This window comes from Symphalangus syndactylus, chromosome 24, assembly GCF_028878055.3.
Source record: "Symphalangus syndactylus isolate Jambi chromosome 24, NHGRI_mSymSyn1-v2.1_pri, whole genome shotgun sequence".
Lineage (NCBI taxonomy): Eukaryota > Metazoa > Chordata > Mammalia > Primates > Hylobatidae > Symphalangus > Symphalangus syndactylus.
In genome coordinates this window covers 59,705,559-59,732,293 of record NC_072446.2, presented here as the reverse complement: position 1 = coordinate 59,732,293, position 26,735 = coordinate 59,705,559, and the positions used below count along the sequence as shown (strand labels likewise).

Below are 26,735 nucleotides of genomic sequence, written 5' to 3'. Positions count from 1 at the left end.
TTCTATTAAAGTGAAGGTTACTTATACTTGCTCCTTGAAAAGAAGATAATATTCTAAGATTTAACAGTCAACATTAGGTGAAATGCATTAAATTTCAAAAGTAAGTGCTTATTTCCATAAGGTGTGGAAGCTGTTCTCTAAAGGATAATGCCACAGATAAATAACAGTCACAGCCAAGGGAAGGAAGGGTTCCTTGCCTAGGTGGAGAGATTAACATAAAACTCTGCTCATCAACAGCTGATGGTTTAGAAAGGTTCAGTGATGAAGCAGCAGATGCCAAAAGGAAAAACATAGGTTCCACCTGAAAGCATTAACAATGAAAGAGTGCCCTGAACTTTGCTCTAACTCAGGAAGTCAGAATGGAAAACCAAGGGTACCCAGTGCTGTGCTCACAAATGCATGGCATACAAAATGCCCAATCTGTCATGGCACAGCTGTGCACCATGTGAGTTTAACCAGAGCCCTGAGTAGCCAGGGATGACAACAATCTATTTTCTGTTGGCATACAAAAACAAGTTTATAAACCATCATTCTCCATGTTTCCATTAAAGGCAGGTCTAATTAGTGAAGGCATGGAAGAGTTAGGTAAAGAAAATCATCCCTAGTTTTACTGTTATTTTATTTTTTTGTATGATACAATCAAACCTTTGAGAAAACTTGATCAGGCAGACTCACCACAATAATCTTTTCCTTGAACACAAATTCTTCAGTTGGGTATCACGATCATGCCATTCTAGGTTGAATTACTTCTTCAGATGTGTAACTTTGTAGTCTAACTCAAATGCCTCTAAGCATGGCTGTATCCCAACACTCCTCTTTTCTCAGAGTAGTTCTATATTCAAGATCTCAAAACTCTAAAATGCTCCTCATAGACAACAACCTCCCAGTCTTCAATTTCTCCTTTGCTCCCACTTCTCTCCTTCTGCTCTCATGGGAACCCCCAGCCTCTAGATATTTCCCTAATCCTTGTTCAGTGGCATTAAGTGCATGCCATGGGCAGCCAATTTTAACTGGCTGTCACCAGCAATGAGAATACCTACTTTTTATATAGCACTTCACAATCCAGAAAGGGCTCTCTCAGGACTTTCCTTATTTGAATTTATTTCCAGTAGGTCTTACTATTATTACTCTTAAAGAAGTAGCAAAGGGCCAGGTGCGGTGGCTCATGCCTGTGATCCTAGCACATTGAGTGGTGGAGGCGGGAGGATGGCTTGAAGTCAAGAGTTCGAGACCAGCTTGGCCAACATGGTGAAACCCCATCCCTACTAAAAATATAAAAATTAGCTGGGCATGGTGGCTCACGCCTGTAATCCCAGCTACCCAGAGGCTGAGGCAGGAGAATCGCTTGAATCTGAGGCGTGGAGGTTGCAGTGAGCCGAGATTGCGACACTGAACTCCAGCCTGGGCAACAGAGCGAGACTCCACCTCAAACAAAACAAAAACAAAAACAAAAGCAAAAACAAATGAAGTAGCAAGGGGAACTCTGAGAGTCTCCCTGAAAACTTGCTAACACTAGGTCGTCATCAGCTATTTGCACTTCTGTCCCTTGTCTGCCTCAATGGTTCACAATGGCAAGAGAGTGGCCAACAAGCAAGGACTAGCCATGATCAAGCTTTCACCATTCTTAAAGAAAACAACTGGTCCCTGCCTTGGTGAAAAGACTCAGCCTCATTAGCATCTCCAACCAAATAAGCAACTATATCCTAAAAAAGAAATACAAACTAGATAAAGCAGTCAACAATGTGCATTGGCAGTGAGGCAGTCAGAAAAACAACACTTGTGTTAAACCAGAGTTCTACATGTAGTCGGCTTGGAAGATTAAGTTAAAATAAGTCAAATGAAACCTACCCATGACTAAAATAGGTATGTGTCTTTTTGCTTCCAACTCTCTTGAAAAAGCAACAATGATGTAATACTATAAATCTTCAGTTAATTAATTCCAAGTTTTTGCAGCAAGCTTTGTACTCTCATCCTGTATCACATACCATCTGTCTATGGTGAATATTTAGTTCTCACTCACATCCTGCTTCCTAACCCTTAGAATAAATGCATCTTCTTAAAAATAAGAAAAATGTTCCGCTAGACCAGAGGAAGATAAGGACTTGTATTTTAAACAAGCTGATATCATATCTTCATAATCTACTGCTGCCATCTCCTGTGTTAATGAGGCAGCACCTTCACACTTGTGAAGAAATGTAATAGTATTTAACAGAAACAATTCTTACTGGTCAGATGGCACATTTTCTACATACACAGAGGAAAAACAGCTTAATTCTGTTACCTCTAAGTGACTTCGTCTCTCAGCAATCACACGTTCATCCTTATTTCCAAATAGTTTCTTTGGAGGAAATTCAAGGGCAGCAAGCTGAAATAGACATTTTAAAAGACATGCATTAATAGTGCACCTATTAATTGTTGGGCTATTATTAATCTATTATTTGAAATCTCTTCCATGGGGTGAAAAGCAAGAGGCTGAAAGTTTAAAGATGGTGGGTCCTGCCTTGCTTTATCACCAACTGTGTGACCTTCAACAGATAAAGCAACCTTGGGTTAGATTCCCCAATGGTCAAATGAGAAGACAGGACAATGGCAACTCCATGGGAGAATGAATCTGATTCTCAACATTCTGTCTCAGATGACATATCAGACTCTGTGCCAGGTGGTATTTTATACTTTTTGTTTTTTAAAACACACGTTTGTTCTTCTTTCAGTCCCCCCACCCTTTTTTTTTTTTTTTACTAGAATCCAATTAGTTTTGTGTTGAGATAAGAATTTGAAAATTCAACCTACTCACTACCTGAACATTTTGTAAAATCGTTTTTAGACTATTGCTAAGGTTCTCTAAATATTCAGTATTGCCTTTTCAGTTACGACTGTGAATGAAGACTGCCCATGTGAAAAGAGGACTTCTCTTTCCATCTTTTCACCTTGTTTCCTAAAAGTGAAGGTTCAGATTTCATTTAGCCTGATCTTAGCATTTCATAGTATTTCTCTTATGCTTTTCTTCTTGAATGTACAAAAATTATAAACAGTAAGTTTTACTACAGATTCCCAGGCAAGATAGGATTCTATAATCTGGTGAGAATCCAACTAGCCAGTGTTGCCTTGGCTGAATAAATGCTAAGTAGCAATAATTGCTGCAGTTGCGGAATTCACTATTTCGTTCCTTTCTCAATTTGTCAGGACCAGACAAATTGAAGCCAATGAAGCATTACCAAGAAAAAATGAGCATTTCTCCCACAATGTAGGGCACAGTATGTCACAAAATTCCAATTTTATGCCTATGCAAATCACTAAGTTGATTTAAATTTATATTGCCACAGTGGGAGTCAAAAATTAAAGACTAGCATCTGTATATATAATACTTTAAAAACATAGTATTAAAGTATAATACACATACAGAAAAGTGCACATATCACAAGGGAAGAACTGGATGTATTTTCAAAATCTGAACACACTGTGTAACCAGCACTCGGATCAAGAAACAGAACACTGCCAGCACCCCCAGAACTGCACTTGCTCCCTTCCAGGCACTCCCTCTCACCCCTACAAAAGTTAACGCAGGCCTGACACTATGACGATAGCATTGCTTGGTTTTTCCTACTTTTGAACTTCATGTAAAAGATGTCATACAGTATGAACTCTTTTGTGTCTACTTCCTTTTGTTCAGCATCATGTTTGTGAGATCCAGCCATGTTGTTATGCGTAGCAATAGTTTGCTCATTTTCATTGCGGTACAGTATTCCACTATGTGAACATTCCATAATGTATTTGTTCATTATCTTGCTGTTGGGCTTTTTGTTAGTTTCCAGTTTTTGGTTACTAGAAATTGTGCTGCTATGATCACTTCCCTATAGATCTTCTGATAAACATATGTACACATTTCTGATGGTCATAGTCTTACGTGCTGGAAATGCTGGGTTATAGAGTTTGTGTGTGTTCAGCTGTATTTGAAACTATCAAATGGTTTCCAAAACAGTTTTAGTAACTGACACTCCTATCAGAAGTGACTGAGAGATGCGGCTGCTCCAGATCTTCACCGGCATTTGGTACATGGTCATCCTTCTCAGCAATGCTGGTGGGTCATGTCTACTGTGGTTCATATTTGCATTTCTCTGATGACTGATGTTGTCAAACATCTGTTCACCTGCTCATTGACGTCTGGTTGGTCATTTTTAGGAAGTGTCTGTTCAACTCTTTAGTCCATTTTTAAATTCGTTTCTGCCTTTTCCTTAAGTAAGAATAATTCCCCCTTTCCACTCTCTTAAAGGTGTCTTTGATTACTTTATAGCCTGTCTTAAAAGTTGATTGAAGTTGGGCAGATGTTTGTCTCATTCCCCCTAGTGTTCTATCAAAGCAGAGAAACCTTGGAGTGGGTTGAAGGTAACACTAAGGGATGGGTTTCCCCATCTCTGTTTCTCACCAATGCTTAGTTGGCTGACATCCAACTTTAAAATCAGTTCAAGGTAAAGTGAAAGACCATGCGCACTGAGGCAAGACAGACCCAGTCTGAGTCTTGGCTTGACCACTAACTGGCTTACTAGCTACGTTTCTCTGAGCCCGAGTATTCTCTGCTGAAATAAAACCATAGAAAATGAAACCAAACTTTAAAAGGATTCCGTGAAGATTTAGTGACTGGATTTTAGCTATATTATTAGCTGTTAGAGATCTGGTAATTACTGAGCAAGTGGCACGCCCACATTCCCTTGTGGCCTTCCACTGGGAAGCCGTGGTGACATGGCTTCAAGGAGCAAAGGGTTTTCCGGAATCTGGCCTCACCGGCACAAACACACTCCCCCCATGCTGCAGCTCAGAGAAGACAGGTACAGCAGAGCTCATCTTCTGGCTCCCTCCAGCTTCCATCTCCTCCAGTACCAACGCGCCTCCCGCTTCCCCCGATGCTGTGGTGCTGAAAGCTTGGCAAGCATGCTTTCATAGTTGGCTGTTTTGTCATTTTCTTATGTGGCTGATGAGGTGATGTGGTTTCTGTCAGGGGAAGTTTATAGTCACACTCACATGCTCAATCAGAAATCGTGCAATAAAAGGACTTAAGGCAGTGGAAGCGGGGCGGGAGCAAGCATTCACATCTCCTCCTAGTCAACAGTGGCATTCCCTCTCCAGACCGAGATGGAGGCAAGCATTCTGTGCTATTAATATTCGGCCTGTGAAATAACTATGTGTAAATTATGTGCAACACTGTTGTTCAGATTTTAGGAGGAAAAGGCCAATTCTAAGTGACTTTCTGGCCTATAATCGCAGCACCATGATATTCAACTAAGTGTCTGACTGAGTTGAAGACACCCAAGCCCAGAGCTAAGTGACTTGGAAAGGCTCAGAGTCATGGGGGCAAAGTCAGGACCGACTCCAGGCCTCTCGGGATAAAGCTATAAGGGGCGTCTGCAGTGCATGAAAGACACTGTTGCAAAGTCTTTGGGGATCTAGGGTAAAGATGAAAAAGAGTGATTCCTCCTAAGTGTATGTAACCAGAAACATGAACATACCACTCCAAGGCAGTCATCAACAGTTCCAACAAGAGTTGTCAACGGGACCCTGCTGAGGACCTGTACCCTTGCCCAGGGTCAGCAGAGCAGTAGAGAACAGCAGGAAGCAGGATGGGGCTGGAGCTCCCCAGAAGTCCATTCCAGGACATACAAAGTTAGTTAGCAACTATCATCTTACCCCTCTCCAAGTAAAAACTAAGAATAATGGTAGCTATCCTTACAATAAAGTATGGGTAGGATGGAGAAAAGGAACAGCTGCAGAAGTTCCAATGTGGCTCATGATAGAAATGTGAGCTAATGGGCCCGGGTCCTATAGGTGGGGCTGGGACATGAACAAGCCAAAGAAGAAAGCCAAGGCCATAATGTAAAGTATAGGAAAAACATGCCCCCATTAATATAATGATGTTTCCATCAGAAACAGCTTCATCTGCAACATGAGTGAGTCCCTTCCCTCTGATACAGTGGAAACCACTTCCATGTCTCCTCTGTAGAGAATCCTAACAGTGCCACTTAGGCCTTGCTATCTATAAGCTCAGGTTGGACAAGATGAAATTGCCAGTTCTGTAAGTTAAAAACTGTTGCATATCAGCAATTTCATCTAGCTAAATCCTGCATAAAACTTTGACACTTAAGTGACTGCTAGGGTCGCTTCATTTTCCATCAGCTGCGTTATCTGCCAAGTAAAAGTATCTCATTTGATGGCTGCTGATCAGCTATACTTAAGCCAATCCATTTCAAAAGAATATTTTTCTTAAGGCACTCAAAAGTAAAACAAAAACTAGAAGTATCTTGTATTTTAAAACATACTACATTAAAATAGTGAAAGCGTTGGGATAGCAGGGCAGGTGGCACAGGAGGCCATTTGGAGAACAATAATAGCTGACATGGAAGACATTATAGTCACATTCCTAAGTCCATCTTCCAAAAAGAAAAAAAGGGCATCATCTTTACTTAGATGGGCTTCCTCAGCTCAAATAAAGGAGTCTCTGAAAAATGAGGGCCCTGATGCTGACCTGCTGAATGACTGGGACAAAGAAGGTGGAGAGCAGGGGCAGGAATTACCACTTCATTCCTAAAATAATAACATAGCTAAACCTCTTACCACAGGTTAGAGGGCCAGAGTACAGAAGAGGGCTGGACTTTTTTCTCTCCATAAGTGCAAAGCTACTGCCTCATTTATTTCAAAATAGATCAACAAAAACAATTCTCTGTAGGTTTCATTTCTGAAGTGTAAATGATTTAAACTGCCTAAATACTTTTCAAAAATGGACAATTTACCAAGATCAAAAGAGTCACTGGTCAGGACAAATAACTGTGCCTGGAAGACCAAAGAAAACAACCCAAAACCAAAAAACCTTTTCCATTTTGCTGAAAGTGCTGTTTTCTGAAATGTAACACTTCCAACAAATTAAGAATATAAGAGAGGTTCACAGAAGATGTGATTCTGAATTGTCCCTGACCTCTCTACCCATGTCCCCCACACACCAACATCTTTTATTTGATTTCTCACCTGTTAAATAAAAAGTTTAAAATTAAATCAGAAATATTATCTGAACATTTTCATTCCCTCTCAAGTACTTTATATTTACACATTTTCATTTTTATTGCCTCATTTTTCTAATAGAACAGATATTCTACTTTTGATTTTCATGAGAAGTACTGTCAGGAACAGTGAATGACAATCTGCAGGTGGAGAGACTCCTCTTGGATTTCCTCTGTAGCCTCTGACAAAGGAGATACGGTGTCCTATATTTCAAGAAATTAAAGTTCCTGAAGTTCTATATATTCCTTTCAACAACTACATTCTAAAGCATCTCAGGTAAGTATTTCCAAATTACATAAAAATGTTCAAGATACTTGGGATTCAGTAACGGAGGAAAAAGCATTTCTTTCTTTCTGTAAGATTTCATTTTCATAAAGAACAAGCATGATCATCTCCCCTTATAACTTTTTTGGAGTCACATGTTGAAAAGTGTGACTGCACCAAAAATAATCTTTCTGCAAACCATAAAAATTGGTGAAACCATTCTGGTTAAAGATGGTGGAGCAACAACTGGATTTGTTCCTCTCACCTTCTTGAAAAGCACCGCTACCACCACAAACACTGTCTCTGAACTGGGAAACCGCCACAGCTCAAACTGTCAGCCAGGCAGCAGCATCCAGAAGACCACCACAGAGAGAGGAGATGACAGAAGACAAGGGTGGCCTAGAACCACTCTCGCCCTCACCTGCATTCTGCCCATGCTGGGATTAAAGAGACTAAATATAGGGATGAGAAAAAGATCAGGATGCAATTCCACTCAAGGAGGAAGGCAAGCAGGGGCTATGAGAGGAGGGGCCTGGGGAAGTCCCTGTCTCCAGGGCCAGAGGCAGGAAAGGCCAGAGATCAAGTGTTCGGCTTTATCGCCCACAGCCAGCAACTCCACAGCCCCCATGAACCAGAGAACAAGAGAAGATGCGTCTCAAAGTGAAGGAAAAAATTGGTGAAAACAGTTTCAGGACAATTCTAAGTGGTCTGCGCATACCATAGCTGCCCTCCTCCTCCCCAGCGTCTGCCCCTCCTTGCTCCCACAAAGCACTGGTGTTTTCCCACAACAATTAGTCCACTTTCCTTAAAGATGAGAAATAATTAGAAGGAACCGAAACCGAAACTATGTGTAAAAAGGGTGAGATGAGGTGACATTGAATGAAACATAAGCAAAAGGCAGCTCAAGAGGATACATCGTAAGTGGGATCAGCCAAAGCTACCCAGGAGGAGTTCAGAGAATTAATAGTCATGTAGGAAACACAAAATCCATCTCTAAACAGAGCCCAAAGAAGTAGATAATAAACACATTGAAAGAAGAGAAAATAAGGGTAAAAAAGAGGAAGCAAAGCGAGCCAGTTCTTGGAGAAACGGCTGATTCCAGGATGGGGCAGGGAATATACACGATGAGCCTGAAGCACGAAGTGCTTGAAAACAAAAACACAAGACGCGGTGTCTCAAAGGAACACAGACATCAAGTGAAAGAGCTCCAGTGGCCAAAGCTGAGACAATTTGAAAAAGAAAATTAAAAAGAAAAAGTATTGGTGGATAACCCAGAATAGAATAATTGAATAAATAAATAAATGGGGGATTCAGATTCACTTTGAAAAATAAAGTATTGATGGGTAACCCAAAATAGAATGATGGAATAAATAAATAAATGGGTAACTCGACTATCACTTCAGAATAATTCCAAATAATTTATATAGATGTTTCACCCTCAAGAAAGTAGCCCATTATTTCCCCACTCCTGAAATGTGTGCTATGCATAGTGACTTCCTTCCAAATAATACAGTGTGGAAAGGAAGAAAAACAAGTAACTTTACAGTAAAGAAACTTCAGCCATGTGATCAAGTATCAACAGTGGTAAGTCATACTGATAGTATATATCCTTGAGATGGTATGATAAAAATGGCATTTTTACCTCTGTGGTCTCCCTCCCAAAAATGCATAACAAGTCTTCCTCAAGAGTGTCAGGGTCACTGAAAACAAGGCAAGTATAAGAAACTGTCACAGTGAAGAGGGGCCTATGGAGACGTAACGACTAAATATAATGGGGTGTCCTGAGTGGGATCCTGGAACAGAAAAAGGCCATTAGGTAAAAACTAAGAAAATATCAATAAAGGACAGACATTAGTTAATAATAATGTACCAGTATTGGTTCACTAGTTATGACAAATGTACTATACTAATGGCAGATGTTAATACTAGGGGAAACTGAGTATGGTATATGAGAACTGAACTATCTTCAGATTTTTTTCTAAAATCTAAAAGTATTCTAAAATAGGACTTCTGGTTTCTGATCCTACACATGAGGAGCTGAAAAGTTACTCCTGTCCTCATGACAAGAAAAAAGTTGAAAAATAAATGAAGATCAACAACTCTTCTTAGATCCAGTGGAGAAGTGAGATCACAGGGCAAACTACTGCCCTCAGACTGCAGAGACAGACAGGTGGACACAGAGAACCGTAACTCAGCCTGGCACTGAGGCCTGCTGCTGGAGCCAGTATTGGTAGAAACACTATAAACAGTAATTCCAGAATCTCTGGAGGCTCAAATATAGACTAGTGTGATTGTTAAAATCTCTGAGGGGGGCCAGTCTTGAGGAAGGTCTCCACACTTTTGAGAGTTTTACTTCCAGGAGCCCCGCCAGGTTCTCACTGTGAAGTTGGATTCTAGTTTTCAAATGATGCGTTCTCACTGGGACACTGGGGGATCGAGCAGGGGAAGGAAAAAGTAACCATTTTGAAATATTCCCAGAGCACTCTGTTCTCCTTCACAAGGCTTGCTCTTAAGGGAAAGTGTTTTACCAGAACCTAACTACCTTAGGTTTCACCAGAGCCTAACCGACCAGGGCTAAGTGAAACACTCAACGCAGGCTCATGAAAAGACTGAAAACTACCCTAGGACTATAGAAGGCTTCCTCTCACCATACCTTACTATCATATCATGAGGCTGCTGTGTAACAGGGGATTACAGCTGAAAGAACTGTAAGCCTCAGACCCTATCTTAAAGGACTCCAGGAAAGCCCAAAGACAACAACGGGAGACAAAAACAAGGGCATTAGAGGAAATTTTAGCCTCTGACACCACATCTACATCAACCAATAAACCCAGCCTATATCTTAGCCAGATAAACATAAAACCTCACACTAAAAATCAATCTACCTCAATTCCTTTTACCCAATATATTGTGTCTAGCTTTCAACAAAATATTACAAGGCAAATTAAAAGGCAAAAACACAGTCTGAAGCTATTCTATAATGAAAAAAAAACTTCAAAAAAAATCAGTGCCTCTGCACCCTCCTTCCTTCCACAAAAAAATGTGAGCCAGCAGGACTTAAGAAAGAGGTGGAAGAAACAAAAACATGATGGGAATGAAAGCCCCAATAGAAGGAACAAGTGCAGAAGAAGCACAGTAAAAAAAGATTAGCACGTAGCACACAGAGCTGAGAAAATAACAACACAAAATAAAATGTGATAAAAGAAATGTGACCCAAAAAGTTTATATCTAACCAAAGGGTCTTTCAAGTGCACAGGCCACAAATACACATTCTCAAGCAGATAAGAACTCAGATAAAACACATCAAGATGCATCTTTCAAAAACATACCGAATGACCAAAAATATCCAACCACAAGATGGCACAATGTAAAGGTCTCAGAATATAACTTAAAAAAATTGGGAGGTGGGAGAAAATAAAGTTAATTTTATCTCTGTTAGAAGAGTCAATTGGTAATTTATAAAATGGAAACACATCATTTGAAAACTAGAGACCTTAACATTTCAATTTTAAAAATAATCTTAAAGTCACATATATTTTAGAGACAATATATCCTGTGGTGAAGAAAATTTAATTTCAAGTTCAGCAATTTCTTCAGTTTTCATTTTCTTTCACTTCTGTTCAATTCAAGTAAAATTAAATGCAATGTTTATACTTAAAAATAGCATATCTAGAATAAACACAATGTCGTAAAGTTATTTCACTCTTTTCCCTATTCTTCTATTTTAATTTCTTTTTTGTCAATCTACATCTCCATCCTCTTATCTGTGCCTATTTATTTAGATACTTAAAATAATGCTCATTAAATGGTAACATTAATCATATTTATAGAATCATTTTGGGATAATCTGTTGCTTTTTTTCTTATATTTCCTTGTATTATGTGAAATTTTTATAAATGAACATGCATCATTTTTATAGAAACAGTAAAAAATGATTATTCTTTTTACAAATTTAATGGAAGAGTTAAATTAACACCGTATGTCTTTTTCTTTTAATAACCTAAGATTTGGGGCAATTGGATTTCAAGTCTCAGCTTAGCAAATAGCTGGTTGTATAATCTGGAACAATGTATAAAAACTTCTCTAGTTCCTAGTTTCATCATCGTGAAAATGAAGAAATTGAACCAAGATGTTTAAGTTTAATTTCAGTTCTGAAATTCTGTAACTCAGATGCTGATGACTAAAATCTCCCCACACAGCGTTAGAAGTAACACTTTAGATACCACGGAGATATTTTACCCATTATCTTGGCTATACTGCTTTTGAGGAAGGTATCTTACTTCCTATGAAATCTTTGCAGTATTCTCATTTGAAGTAAGGCTCAGACGTGCAGAAGGAAAATGGGGCCTGATATAATAATGAAACATATTATTTTTCAAGAGGTTGTAGAACAGAAAAAGGACAGACACAAACAGAAATGCAGTATTCATGATAAAACCCTTAAAATGGCATCTTTTCCTGTTATAGCTATTATCCTTACAGCAGGAGTGGGAAATGATGCAAAGATATTTGAGCTCTTATGGGAAAACTGTGTATTAAAGTTAAAATGATGACTGAGGTCAAATAAATTGGATATTTGTGACAGACATGATAGGCCTAGAGAATGCTGAAGAAGAGTTTAACAACAGCCCTATGGCCTACTTTGTCTCATTATAAAATTTCGTTATGCAGAGTAAAACACAGGAAACAAACAGATGAGGATTACAATTGCATATTTCTTAGGCCTAAGAAAAGCATAATGGCAAGCTTGTTTTGCAATTCAGTAAATAAAATATATTCAAAAAACAAAAGAACTGAAATAAAAGCCATTAAAAAATGAAATCAATAATTTGAAGCCTACCGATTTCCAATGAAATTTGTCTTTCCCTTCTTCAGTGCTTGTGAAGTCTAAAAACCCAAGTAATTAGCTTTATTTTGGATGTTCAACCAACAAGCCTCTAAATTTTTGGTTGAAAAATAGATCTATATGAAGAATTTTCAAAAGAGTAAGCTAAGACAATTAGTATTTACTTAAATCTTATAAGCTATTTTATAATATAAGTTGTTTTATAATTATTCGTGAATCCCAGGGTTGGGAATTATGAAAGCATTGAGTATCATCCATCTAGCAAGTTAGCTAGCTATATGTATAGTATATGTATGCATATTAGAAATATAGTCAGCATTCTCTCTGCTGATATTGTAATATTTCTTAATGATCTCTGAGTGAAATTTTCATCTACAAGTTGATTTTTCTCTTTCTGATTCCCAGTGAACTGACACAGCCCAATTTTCTTCTAAGAGTTATCAGGCTCAAATGCTGACTTCAATGTTTATTACATTATAATAAGATAGGTCAGCCAGTCTGCTGCCATCAAGAAGATATGTAATGGAAAAATGTAATGGAAAAGTTTCCTGTTTTTGAAAGCCTTTTCTCTTGGCAAAGTTCACATTTTAGTTAAGCCAGACCCTGTATTAAGTGCAGGTGGTCTTGGAGGCAACAGACAGCATAAGCCATTTTGATAAACGGCATTGCTATTACTTTGGATATAAACAATGGCAGCCCTAAAATATAGAAAAGAAATTAAAACGGGTAATAAAAAGCCTTGCCTATCTTTTATGATTTTTAACAATTGAGCAGCTAAAACTGGGTTATAAATCACTGAAAGCAAATTGAGAACTAATAAAGTTGTGGAGTCTTTACTAATAAAAGGAAAACATTTGACTTCTGTTAACACCTGATAAAAGTGTACTTTGTTGCCATTCCTCATTTACTAGTCATTTTCTTTACTCGTGTGATATTTGGCTATCTAACTTTTACCCAATTTTTAAAGATTAGAAGAAAAAATACAACATAGCACTTGAATTGGTCAAATCTGCTATAACCTGTCTTTTGCAAGTAGACCCACCTACATGGTAACTAGCAGCTTTTGAAACATCTGCACCCTAAAGGTTTGTGGCTGTAAATTTAAGCCATTCTAGCTTTTGAGAAATGCAAATAATAAAAACTCATCAAAAGTCTCCATAATTCTCACATCTGACTAGATGGAAGCATTTCTGACTACTCAAAATTAATAGCAGCTCCCAAGGCCTTATAAGAACAGCTGTCACTGAGAAATATACTCACAAACAAATAAGCAATTCTCTTCCAAGTTTGATTTCTTAGAGGCATAAAGCAGCAACTCTTCAGGACAACCTAGCTGGATTATGAAGGGAGTAATGAGCTACCTTTAGACTCCTGATAGGGTAACTTAAGCCCGTATCACACAATATTTATGAACACCTCTTCTGAACCTAGACCAGAGTTTGCAACACACTAGACCCTCCTGAAATATCAACTGACTGAAGGAACAAGACAGAATTCATTGTTGGTGGTCAATATGAAGCAGCCAGTGATTAAAATCAGAATATATCCCTAACAGAAGCTACTGTCCTGTTGTCACCAAAGAGCTAAAACTTAGAGTCATCCTAGATATAAAATCAAATTTGGAAACATAGTTAGCACTACACCACCTTCCAGTTATATTTGGTATAAATATTGTAAATTTTCCACATGAAGTCTCATTTTCCCCAAAGCCTAGTGTCAGTTTCATTCAAGCATGACCCAGTGAACGTAAACTTGAGGACATTCATATGTGCCACAAACATTTTTTAAAGTGAAAAATACTTCAGATCTGTGAATATTAAATATTTCATTTTTAAGAATAAATATTCAGATGAACTAACTAAAGTGTATTTTCCACTTCTTACTACGATTTGAATTGTCGCAGAGACAGACATGACAGGAACCTGTCATTGTTGTCATCCATGGGGACTTGCTACGTAACAGATTTTTAAGGGAATAGGCTTTCTTTTCTTTGGTCTCATCTGGAGAATTCTGTGAATTTTCCCTTCTAATATGAACATGACCATGGAGAGGGAGGTTCAGACAAAGAGCATGGGACCAGGAATTAGGAGACATGAACCTTGCCCCATGCCCTAAGTCTTGGTGTGAACTTAACAAAACTCTCCATAGGTATTTGAGTCCTCATTTCTAAAATGAAAACTGGACTATTCAATCGTTAAGATCCCTCAGGGTGCTGGCATTTCACAACGTGCAAACAGTTCCAAGCTCACTGCTATGGAAGTTTCCTTGTTTATTGCAGAGGAAAGAATAATAAAGTCCACATCTTTGGTGATCAAAGAGACAATTAACATTTCTTCTCCACTGTCTAGGTTTGAATGAGTCTGTCATTAATTTTGACAAGAATATTTGTCACTGGAAATCATCTTTTAGATCTGGTGCTTTACACTAATGAAAAATCAACCCGCAGCTGAATTCTATCAGACATTCAAAGAAGAAATGGTATCCATCCTACTGAAACTATTCCAAAAGATAGAGAAAGAGGGAATCCACCCTAAAGCATTCTTTAAAACCAGTATCACCCTAATACCAAAACCAGGAAAGAACATAACCAAAAAAGAAAACTACAGGCCAATATCCCTGATGAACATAGATGCAAAAATCCTCAACAAAATACTAGCTAACCAAATCCAACAGCATATCAAAAAGATAATCCACCACAATCAAGTGGGTTTCACACCAGGGATGCAGAGATGGTTTAACATACTGAAGTCAATAAATGTGATACACCACATAAACAGGATTGAAAACAAAAGCCCATGATCATCTCAAGAGATGCAGAAAAGGGACTTGACAAAATCCAGCATCCCTTTATGATTAAAACCCTCAGGAAAATCAGCATAGAAGGGACGTACCTTAAGTTAGTAAAAGCCATCTATGACAAACCCACAGCCAACAATATATTGAACAGAGAAAAGTTGAAAGCATTCCCACTGAGAACTGGAGCAAGACAAGGGGGATGCCCACTTTCACCACTTCTATTCAACATAGTACTAGAAGTCCTAGCCAGATCAATCAGACAAGAGAAAGAAAGGGCATCCAAATCAGAAAGAGGAAGTCAAACTGTCACTGTTCACGATGATATAATTGTATACCTAGAAAACCCTGAAGACTCATCCAAAAAGCTCCTAGATCTGATAAATGAATTCAGTAAAGTTTCAGGATACAAAATGAATGTAAACAAATCACTAGTGCTGCTATACATCAACAGCAACCAAGCAGAGAATCAAATCAAGAAATCAACCCCTTTTACAATAGCTGAAAAAAAAAAAAACTTAGAAATGTATATAGGAAGTGAAAGACCTCTACAAGGAAAACTACAAAACACTGCTCAAAGAAATTATAGATGACACAAACAAATGGAAACACATCCCATGCTCATAAATGGGTAGAATCAATATTGTGAAAATGACCATACTGACAAAAGCAATCTACAAATTCAATGCAATTCCCATCAAAATACCATCAACATTTTTCACAGAACTAGAAAAAAAAAAACCCTAAAATTCCTATGGAACCAAAAAAGAGCCCACATAGCCAAAGCAAGACTAAGCAAAAAGAACAAATCTGGAGGCATCACTTTACCCAACTTCAAACTATACTATAAGGCTACAGTCACCAAAACAGCATGTTACTGATATAAAAATAGGCACATAGACCAACACAACAGAATAGAGAACCCAGAAATAAACCCAAATACTTACAGCCAACTGATCTTTGACAAAGCAAACAAAAACATAAAGTGGGGATAGGACACCCTATTCAACAAATGGTGCTGGGATAATTGGCAAGCCACAGGTAGAAGAATGAAATTGGATCATCAGCTCTCACCCTATACACAAATCAACTCAGGATGAATCAAAGACTTAAATAGAAGACCCGAAACCATAAAAATTCTAGAAGATAACATTGGAAAAACTCTTCTAGACATTGGTTTAGGCAAAGCCTTCATGACCAAGAACCCAAAAGCAAATGCAACAGAAAACAATGATAAATAGATGGGACTTAATTAAACTAAAAAGCTTCTGCACAGCAAAAGAAATAATCAGCAGAATAAACAGACAGCCCACAGAGTGGGAGAAAATCTTTGCAAACTATGTATTTGACAAAGGAATAATATCCAGAATCTATAAGGAACTCAAAGAAGTCAGCAAAAAAACAAAAACAAAAACAAAAACCCAAATAATCCCATTAAAAAGTGGGCTAAGGACATGAATAGACAATTCTCAAAAGAAGATATACAAATGGCCAATAAACATATGAAAAAATGCTCAACATCACTAATTATCAGTTAAATGCAAATCAAACCCACAATGCGATACCACCTTACTCCTCCAAGGATGGCCATAATTAAAAAAATCAAAAAATAAAAAATGTTGGCATGGATGTGGTAAAAACAGAACACTTTTACACTTGCTGGTGGGAATGTAAACAAGTACAACCACTATAGAAAACAGTATGGAGATTCCTTAAAGAACTAAAAGTAGATCTACCATTTGATCCAGCAAGCCTACTACTAGGTATCAACCCAGAAGAAAAGAAGTCATTATATGAAAAAGACTTGCACACACATGTTTATAGCAGCACAATTCACAATTGCAAAAACATGGAATCAGCCCAAATGCCCATCAATCAAGTGGATAAAGAAAATGTTATATATATATATATATATATATATACACACATATATATATCATATATGTGTGTATGTGTATGCACATATGTGTGTGTATATATACACACACACATATGTATGTATATGTATACATGTATACACACACACATATGTATGTATATGTATACATGTATACACACACACACGTATACACACACACACACACACACCATGGAATACTACTCAGCCATAAAAAGAAACAAAATAATGGCATTTGCAGCAACCTGGATGGAATTGGAGACCATTATCCTAAGTGAAGTAACTCAGGAATGAAAAACCAAACATCGTATGTTCTCACTCATAAGTGGGAGCTAAACTATGAGGAAACATGAAACAATGGACTTTGGGGACACAGGGGAAAGGGTGGGAGGAAGGATTAGGGATAATAGACTACACTTGGGTACAGTGTACACTGCTCGAGTGATGGGTACACCAAAATCTCAGAAATTGCCACTAACCACTAATGAACTTATCCATGTAACCAAACACACCTGTTTCCCAAACACCTATTGAAATAAAAAAAAAAATCAACTAATGCTCCCAAGATAGATGCAAAAGAGGACAGGCAATGTCTTAATCAGTGGTCCAGAGAACATCCTATAGAGGATTTTCTCCCAATTACACACTCCTGAGCCCCAAGTCAGATTTACTGAATAAGAAATCCCTAGTTTGGGGCCTGAGTCTGCATATTTTGGAAAAGCTTCCCAGGTAATTTGGATGCTCATTGCGCCTCCACTCATCCTTGAAAGCAGTGATTTAAATGCTATTTATCTACCAGTTGAAGAGAATGGTGTGATACAAACCACACAGTGAACCACCTGGGCCTCTGATAATGTACAAGGTCAGGAAGCTGGCCGTATTCTATTTTTGTCTGCATAGCTGTTTGCTATTTAGAAATTCAAGGAGGCTGAGGGCTTGGTGCAACTGAATTTATCTAAGGCTTACTGGGTGCTCTCTGTGGCTACGGTTGGTAGCATTATAATTTGGGTGGTGAGCAGATTTGCAATTTTTATATTAAACTTGAAATGCTAGTAATAAAACTGTTATAATGCATTTGAATAATAGATGGTCAAAAGTTGTCCAAGACAAACACAAGGCCAATAGCCAAATTCTTTTCACTTCTTTCTTTGGTGCTGCTCAGAAACTAAAAAAGGTGAGAAATGGTTCATCAGCACTAATTGAAAGTCCATCTACAAATTAAATAACCTCTTGCCTAGTCATTTTCTTCCATCCCACTAGTATTTACTGGGCACCCAGAGAATGCCAGATGTGAGAGAACAATTGCTCTAACACAACAATTTTCCATTTTTATGGAAGGCTCTCAAAATATTTTTCTCTCAGCTTTGTGGGGAGAAGGGAGCTCCCCAGGGATGTGGCTGATTGAGGCTGATTGTGTTTGAAACTTGGGGACTCTAATGACTCACTGTGATAACTTAGTTATGATGAAGACAAGCAAAATGAACTGTTCCATGTAGCTTATACTCTCATGATGCACAGGCATCCCTTAGCATTTGTTTTGATTGTACATCTTAATATATGAAATGTCTCATTTTCAAAATTCATTCTCTTGCTTCTAAGCACAGCAGCACAAACTGGCTTCAGAATCATTTAGCCAAGAATATCATAAAAAGACCCTCAATGATTGATTCCAGTACTTCATCTGTTTCACTGTGAGATTTATGTCCTTGAAAAGTAAGGTGCCTGACTTAGTCCATTTGGGTTGCTATAACAAAATACCTTAGACTGGGTAATTTATGAACAACAGAAATTTGCTGCTCACAGTTCTGGAGGCTGTGAAGTCCAAAATCAGGGTGTAAGCAGATTCAGTATCTGCTGAGGTCTTGTTCTCCACAGATGGCACCTTCTGTGTCCTCACATGGCAGGAGGTGGGGCCAAGCTCCCTCAGGCACTAATCCCATTTATGAGGGTCTCATGACCTAGTCACCTCCCAAAAGCCCCATCTCTTAATACCAACAAATTGTAGGTTAAATTTCAACACAATTTAGGAGGAACACAAACATTCAGTCCATAGCAGTGCTCATTAGGCTCTAGCATTTGAAAAGAAGGACTCCTTGTTAAATGTATGAAAATAAAGTATTTTTAAAAAAATCAGACAGGAGTTGGCATCTCTGAATCTCCTGGAAGCAGTAACTCTCCTGATGACCTCTGACCTTCCAGCCTCATGTCATCCAACTTTATTAAAATACCAGACCAGTCATCCAAAAAGCTAGGGGGATACTAGCTCTTCACTACTCGTGCTAATGGATGAAAAAGAGATGTGGTTTTAAAAGTTTTTTTCTCTTCAGCTTGATGAGCTATGTTTCAGTTTTGCTGGACTCTCGGGCTGTGACCTGGATCTATAGGTAAGCTTCATGAACGCCAGACAGAAACAGTAATTCTATCTCCTCCTCATAGAAACAAAAAGAGAACACTTCATGGGGGCTTTGTTTCTGAGAATGTAACTTGATTGATATTTAAAAGCCTTACACTGATTTTAATAGAGTCAAAAATACATAGTTTTCATACAGAAAAAGAGCACTACAGAAACTATTTGCATGATAAAATTTCAAAGATCTGCTCTCTGGCACATGCTGCATAATACTTCATAGTTGCTTTCAATAACACATTATATCTGAGGCTCTCACAATCTTCTACAAACTAGCTGTTGCATTAGCATTTTACAGACATGAATTGGAAAACATAGGTTTAATTTGATTAAGATTCCATACAAGGTCAATGAAGGGGAACAGAAAATGAATGCCAGAAGGAGCTATTATCTTGCATAATACATGTCAATAGATGAATAGGACAAATTAATTCAAAACAAAAGAGGAAACCCATTTGAAATCCAGAAGAAACTGCTAAGATTAAAGAAAATGAATAAATAACAATAAAACAACAATTTAAAAAACCCTGAGTAATGCAGCACCTCCAGTGAAGAACTCAGCCTACTCAAACAGTGAATCTGAGAACAGAATGGCAATAACGTTCGCATATGATTCAAGATCACATGCAGCAAATCTGTCCTTCTTCAGTATTACAAAGTACAAAAAATTTAGGTTTTTTATTCATAAAATCTGTCATCATACAATTAAAACAAGGACTAAATTTTTCTTTGGTTTTTGCTTTTCCCCTGCTCTCAACCCCAACTTCCCAGAATTTTATGGAACCCAGTGTCTTCTTGTCTGCTCAATTCATAAGTGCTGTTTGTATTAACCTTAGGTTATTTCTATTTTATTCAGAGACTTATCTTACATCTAATAATCACAACTCCTTACCACTTTAATTGGCTCACCACCCAAATGTATATAAAGTATTCCTGAGGGGTCTTCAGTTGACAAGCACATCATTCTCCTTAAGGAGACATTATAGTAAGTAATTAACCAAATGAATATGAGTGAACAGGGAGATTAGAAGGCTTAGCTGAATGACGGTTAAGGAATTCTTAAACTTTCTCGCGAGGGTGATGGCTTTCAGGGCTCTCAGTCTACCTAACTTAGTGCATTCTTTACTGATCCTGGTTTTTCAGAAAGTCTTTAAGAACATTTAAGCAATTATCAAATTTCTTCACAAAGAAAGTCTAACACATGAACCAGAAGACATACAGATATGTTCAAGAATGTTTACAGAGAAGTAGTCACAACAGCAATAATCAGGAAACTACCCAAATATTCAACAACAGGATTCTGGAAACCTGATAAGGTGACATGCCAAGTTTGTTACGAGACAACATTGCTCATGCTCATGGTAAAAATGACACCCCCGATTCCCTGCCTCAATAAGTTGCATCTGGACAGGCAGAAATGACAGCTGTCTGGTGGGAAGCCATAGCTTTAGGCTTCTCTGAGTGAGATGACTAGTGACCCAGCAGGCTGCTGGGACTCTGGAAATTCTGCCCATGGAGTTGTTGTAAGAGACACTGGCTCCCTTCTGGCACAGGATTCTAGGCCAGAGTGGTTCTCACACATGCCCATGTGGGGCTCAACTCTGTACGTTAGCTGTCACCCGGAGAAGTGAGGCAAGAACAGCTCTCAGACAGCCGAGTGGACTGCTCCAGAGACTGCTTGGGGGGCTTCTCCAAGCCCTTGTGCCCTGCTGGCAAGCAGTGATTCTTGTCCTGTGTCCTTCCCAGGGAAACTGATGCTGAGCATGGGCTGTGGAGTTGTGAGTCTGAATGCACAGCTGGACCCAGGAGGACTTCCTGGGGAGTGTTGCACATCATTCATACTGAGGGTTAGATTAAGAAGAACTTTCACATTCTATGTATATATTGTTGAATAATGTCAATCTTTTATAATGAACATGTAATTTATTATTGGGGAAACAAGATTACCAAAAGAAACCAACAGACTTGTCACACCAAACTGTTAAACGTATATCCCCCAGGAGACCATGGCTAAACTCCAGATGAAATGTGAATGGGCAGGATATCATTTTAGATAAAGTTCCAAAAGACTATAGGCTATAACTAAAACTAAAGTGTTAAGGTGACAGAAGAGTCTATCTTGGCAAGCATATTCCTAATTCTGTATATTTTGAATTCCAGTGTGCTTTTCAGTATTTCTTAGCTTGATTAAAATTTTGGAGCCTTGTATGGCTAGGTAAATTTAATATGTGTCATTTAAAAATATACTGTCATCAAACATTTTGTTACCCTTGCAATTAAGAGAGCCAGAATAGTCTTCTACTTCCACAGAAATAATGAGCCCAATCTGGTGAAGGAGTGAAGTAAATATGTTCTCACTTGGCTATAAAATAGTCACCCATGAGAGGAAATTTTCAGGATCCTTTTGTATCAACCCTTTGGCTTTCCTGAAAGAGTTAGGTCTTTAGCAATCAAGTGATTTCTAGGATGTTGTCAGGCCAAATAGTTCACTTCGAGGAGCAGATGAGCATTATTTACAGAGATGGTAATAATATAAGCACTAATGAGAGCAATAATAATTGACAAATACCTAATAAAAATTGATCTCAAGTCCCAAATACTTAGCAAATAAGCCTACGTGAAGCTGAGCTGCATAAGAGAAAAAAGAACTTTACAGGAAAAAAGCCAACTGATATTCAACTTAATTTTAAGCTTTATCTTAAAAATGTTAAATGGACAATGCTGTTGTGAGTGAAATAAGATTTAGATCTAGAATGACAGGCTACTGTGTTTTTAGAAACAATTCTTTTTTCCCATTTTTACATTATTGTTGGTTTAGAAACAGAATGTAGAGTGCAATGGCCTGGGACTGGCTTCTGCTCATCAATTGTTTGCTACAAGGCAAGTTATTTACATCTCCCACTCTTCAGTATCTGTCTCTGTAAAATGAGGAGGGCAACAGCCCCCATACTTCCCAGTGATGTCCGAGAACCACATGAGATGCACAGCACGGCACCTGGCCCACGGTCAGCACCCTGTAAGTGTTGGAGTTGTGGCTATGGACACAAACAACGGCATGACACACCTCGGGGTCTGTACCTTTCAACATGTGGTGTTCGTTTTGGGAGCTTACTGCAAGGTTTCAAATCACCACTCCCATGGTCTGTTTTCCTTCAAATACATGCACACATGTATTTGTGGGTTCTCCTTTATATATAACATTCTTTTGTCCTTATGTGAGAGTAATTATAAGCCACAAAATTGAACACAACATGGAGAACCAGTTTCCATTCTTAGCTAACATTGAGATCCTGAGCCTGTCTTCAGGAAAAGGGGCTTCTGTGAGCAGAAGTCACCTATGAATAGAAATGGTCTGAAGACTGAAACTTAGCTAAAAATTGAAGCAGAAATAAAAGGGCTTTACTTAGTGTAAAAGAAATACAAAAATTTTTCTTAATTATTCCTGATCCAAACAATAACTTGTATTTCTAACAGAAGGTTCATAACATCTTTCTCCTTTAAACTTTAGGCTTACATCCTTCATCTCTCTTGATAGTTCCAATTGGGTGTTTAAAAGTATCCTCAAATTAATGTCTAAAAAGAATTCTGGATTTGAGCTCTCTAGCACCCCAACAATCCATACTCGGTATGGCCATTAAAATAACCTTTTAAGTATATACATAAAACCACTTTGTTACTAGGCTTAATACTGTCCAGTGGCTTCCCATGCACTAGGAATACAGTTCAAGGCTCCACATGATAGAGTCCCTTCCTACCTCTTTGCCCACATTCCTCTACCATCCTCACCACTTTTCCAGGCCTTTTTGTTCTTGGAACAAACCAAACTTGGTTCTACTGCAGGGCCTTTGCACTTGCTCTTCCCGTGAGTTACAATGTACCCACCTCCAGATTTTCATGGCTGGCTCTTTCTCAACATTCAGATGTCAGTACAAATCCCACTCTTTCAGAAAGGTGTGCCTGGCCTGCCCCACCTAGAGTAGTCCACTACCCAGCTCTCATACCGCACTATCACAAGGCCTGGTTTTATTCACTTTACACAAGCTGAAATTGCCTTATTTATTTGTTTACTGCTTATTCTCTCTACTTCATGAGAAGAGGGAATGCAGCTGTCTTGTTCACACTGTGTTCACCATGCAGAGTTGCTCAGTATAGATGAGTGAATTAATGAATGACACCAACTTGATTTTCTTCATTTGAAGGTTAATTTTTTAAAACATGTTGTAATATACCCTTTTTTCTCTGGAAAATACTCTTACATATGTGATAATCTGTGTTCATTCATTTTGCCTGGTACCAAGTAACTTCTTTGACTCACTGGTTCATGTCATTCTTAACCTTGGGTATGTTTTCTTCTATTATATCTTTAAAGATTGTTTCTGTTATATTCATTCTGGAGTTTTCTTTAAAAACACAGATTAGAGTTGTATACTGGTGCTCTGAAAACTCTTTTAAATATCTCTCAGCTAATGTATCAACTAGAATGCCACCTTGTCCGAGAGCCCAACCCTGAAACGACCTTGTACTAAAGTATGCCCAACACCTTCTGCCCCACCATTCTTTATTGCTATTTTTCATATAAGGCATGTAACTCACTTGAAATGGTAACTGCAACACTGCATGCTTACTCTTAAAATGCTAGTTATTATTTTCTCCTTGTTTACTGTCTGCCCCATATTTAAGATATATAGAAGAAGAAATTTTTGTTCTTGTCTGTCACAGTATTACTGGAATCCAGAAAAATGTGCCTATACAGAATGGGTTAAACTAATCAAAGAATCAGTATAAAATAAATACATCCTGGAATGAATGTGTGTGTGTATATATAAAGTCTGAGTGCTTTTATTTCATGGAAATTGCTTTTACTAGGTATTGCTTTGGGAATTCAGTGAGTTTAATTAAATATGCAAAATCTGTCCATTATTAAAATACTGATGTAGTAACTTAAAACCAAGTGGTTAATGAGCTGCAAAGCTCACTTTAAAAACAAGCTGCTCTGTACATTTCATGTGTACGCATACTTCTTTTAATTGTCAATATTGATTTGAGACATGAAAATTAAACTGCAGAAACAAACTTAATAACTTGATTTTGATGTTATTACTGTTACTTCTGGAATGAAGCCTCTTGGGAACAAATTCCCACTTGAAGTTTCCTAAATTTTTAATAGAAGACTAGAGAGTGTGACAGCTTAGTAACAGAATTTCAGAGATAGCTTAAGATATGGTTTGGATGTGTGTCCCCTCCAAATCTCATGTTGAAATATGATCCCCAATGTTGGAGGTGGGGCCTAGTAGGAGGTGTTGGATCTTGAGGGCAGATTCCTCACAAATGGCTTGATGGTATCCTATGGTAATGAGTACCTTGAGATCTGATTGTGAAAAAGAGTCTAGGACCTCCTCCGTTCTCTCTTGCTCCCTGTCTCCCCATGTGACACACTGGCTCCCCTTCATATTCCACCATGATTGGAAGCTTCCTGAGGCCCTCACCAGAAGTGCTTCATGTAGAGCCTGTAGAACTGTAAGTCAAATAAACCTCTTTTCTTCATAAATTACCCAGTCTCCGGTAATCCTTCATAGCAATGCAAACAAACTAACACAGCTTAATTCTACCTGAGCTCAAGATTCTTCTATACATCAGGGAACTATTTTATTTACAAAAAGCTATTTCTCCTTGTATTTTGTGCCAGATTTTAAAAAGGGTGGAAGCCATGAGAATGTTACGGAAACATTATTTAATGTGAACCAAATTAGTGAACCAAATTTCTAACTAAATTACTTTTTAGAATGTCACAAAAAGCCATAATAGTGCTCAAAAGCAATATTTGGTGAAAGCAGGCTAGTTAGATAATGACTGTTGATTGATTTGCACTCAGTTCAATACAAAATTCCCAGAAAGCTGGGCCTAGATAATGCTTCCTTTAGTTGAAGTAAAACCATCATCGTCATCATCAGACTTGGAAAACACACATTCATTCTAGGAATACTTTGCTTAAAATTACTGAGAAACCAGTATTTGTTCAAAAAGGAAAAGATAACTAATGTATTAATACCCTCTGGATATTGGATCTGATGCATGAAATGCTTTCTGGTCTCTAGATAATTCTGCATTTTCTGTCCACCTTTCCCTCCATGTTCAATGGCAAAATAACTGTTATGACTTGACTTCTCATTAAGTATAAGACTAAGCATGAATGTAGTCTTTCTTTTTTAAAGAAAAAAGTGTAAATCTATATGAAGAAGTTATTTTAAATAGGTCTCATAATTGAGAAGTTATAAATTGATTAAAATGTGTATTTAAAATTAACCATAAAATTTATGAGAAGGATGGATTTCACCTACTATCATTGTACTATCACTTTCAAAATCTTCTGTTCAGAAAATGTTTAAATTGTGTAGAACAGAAATGGAACAAAGAAGAAAAATTTAAAAGTTATCTTTGATAAATGGGTAATTGAAAAAAGACTTAATGACACTAATAAGCTAGTATCGGAAAGAGAGAGACAGAGAGAGAGATAACATTGCTAACGCAATCAGCTCATTTACTTTGTAAAATGAATGCTCTTAATTGGAGATAATAATTTCATAACTTACCTCTGCATACTTTAACTTCAATGTTTTATGCATTTCTCGAAAACGACTGTAACGCCTGAATACAGTCCATGTCTCATCTAGGACAGTAATCTATTAACCAGGAAAACCAAAATGAATAAGCATTAAGAAGCAAAAGTCTCTAAAATTTTTCAAAACAATTTAAAAATTAAATTAACCAAAAGTGATTAGCATGTAAAATTTCTCTAGAACTCAAAACATTAATCTAGCTGCATAAATACAACTTAGAAATAATAAATGCACTTTATTTAAGCATGCAGCTTTGGCTCTCAGATCTTGTTATAGGCAGCTTGTCTATGTAAAGTGAAGGGCAGATGGTCATCTCTTAATTGGTTATAAAAAGTGTCCCTTTTTATAGAAACACTTTTAAAGAAGAGGAGGTGGAAGAGGAAAAAATCTCACTGCATCTCAGTCATTGTTAGTATAATAACACAACGGTATATTTTGCTTTTTTTCAGAGGGAGAATAATCAATCCAGCCTTTAATAGGCTGGCTGGAGTGGAAACTCTGTTGCACATCAGCTCACATATGAAAGGTCACAGTGACAAGAAGAGGCAGGTAGACGACATCAGCCTTTACAATCACACCTAAAGCACAGGCCAATGAATCTCCAATTCCTTTCTCCACTTCCCACCTTTCTTCTGGGCTCCAGACCCACATACCCAACTTGGCACATCTTTCTTTCCACGTCACTCAGGAACCTCCAATTCAATTTGTCCAAAACCATACTCAATATATTTCCTCCAGTCCCAGCTCTGGTGTTCTCCATTTCAAAGCATTCTACCACCACCTACCAAGCAATGCCAGCCAGAGATGCTGAAGTCATCCGTGACCTCCCTTCTCTTCCTATCCCTGCATTCAAGCAAGTGCTAAGTC

At 37.9% G+C, this 26,735-nt stretch overlaps 1 protein-coding gene across 25 annotated transcripts in view; it reads right to left on the bottom strand.

Annotated features, from left to right (window-relative positions):
• Positions 1–26,735, bottom strand: part of KIF16B (kinesin family member 16B) — a 338,999-nt gene that overhangs the window by 73,623 nt on the left and 238,641 nt on the right. For 17 of the 25 annotated variants that reach the window (XM_055265225.2, XM_055265227.2, XM_063633965.1 and 14 more), the window contains 2 exons: positions 25,842–25,931; positions 2,282–2,365 (listed from right to left, as the gene is read on the bottom strand). In XM_055265225.2, the coding sequence (XP_055121200.1) occupies positions 2,282–2,365; positions 25,842–25,931 (174 nt within the window). The remainder of the gene's footprint in view (positions 1–2,281; positions 2,366–25,841; positions 25,932–26,735) is intronic. The other 8 variants (XM_063633957.1, XM_063633964.1, XM_063633971.1 and 5 more) reach the window with 1 other exon arrangement.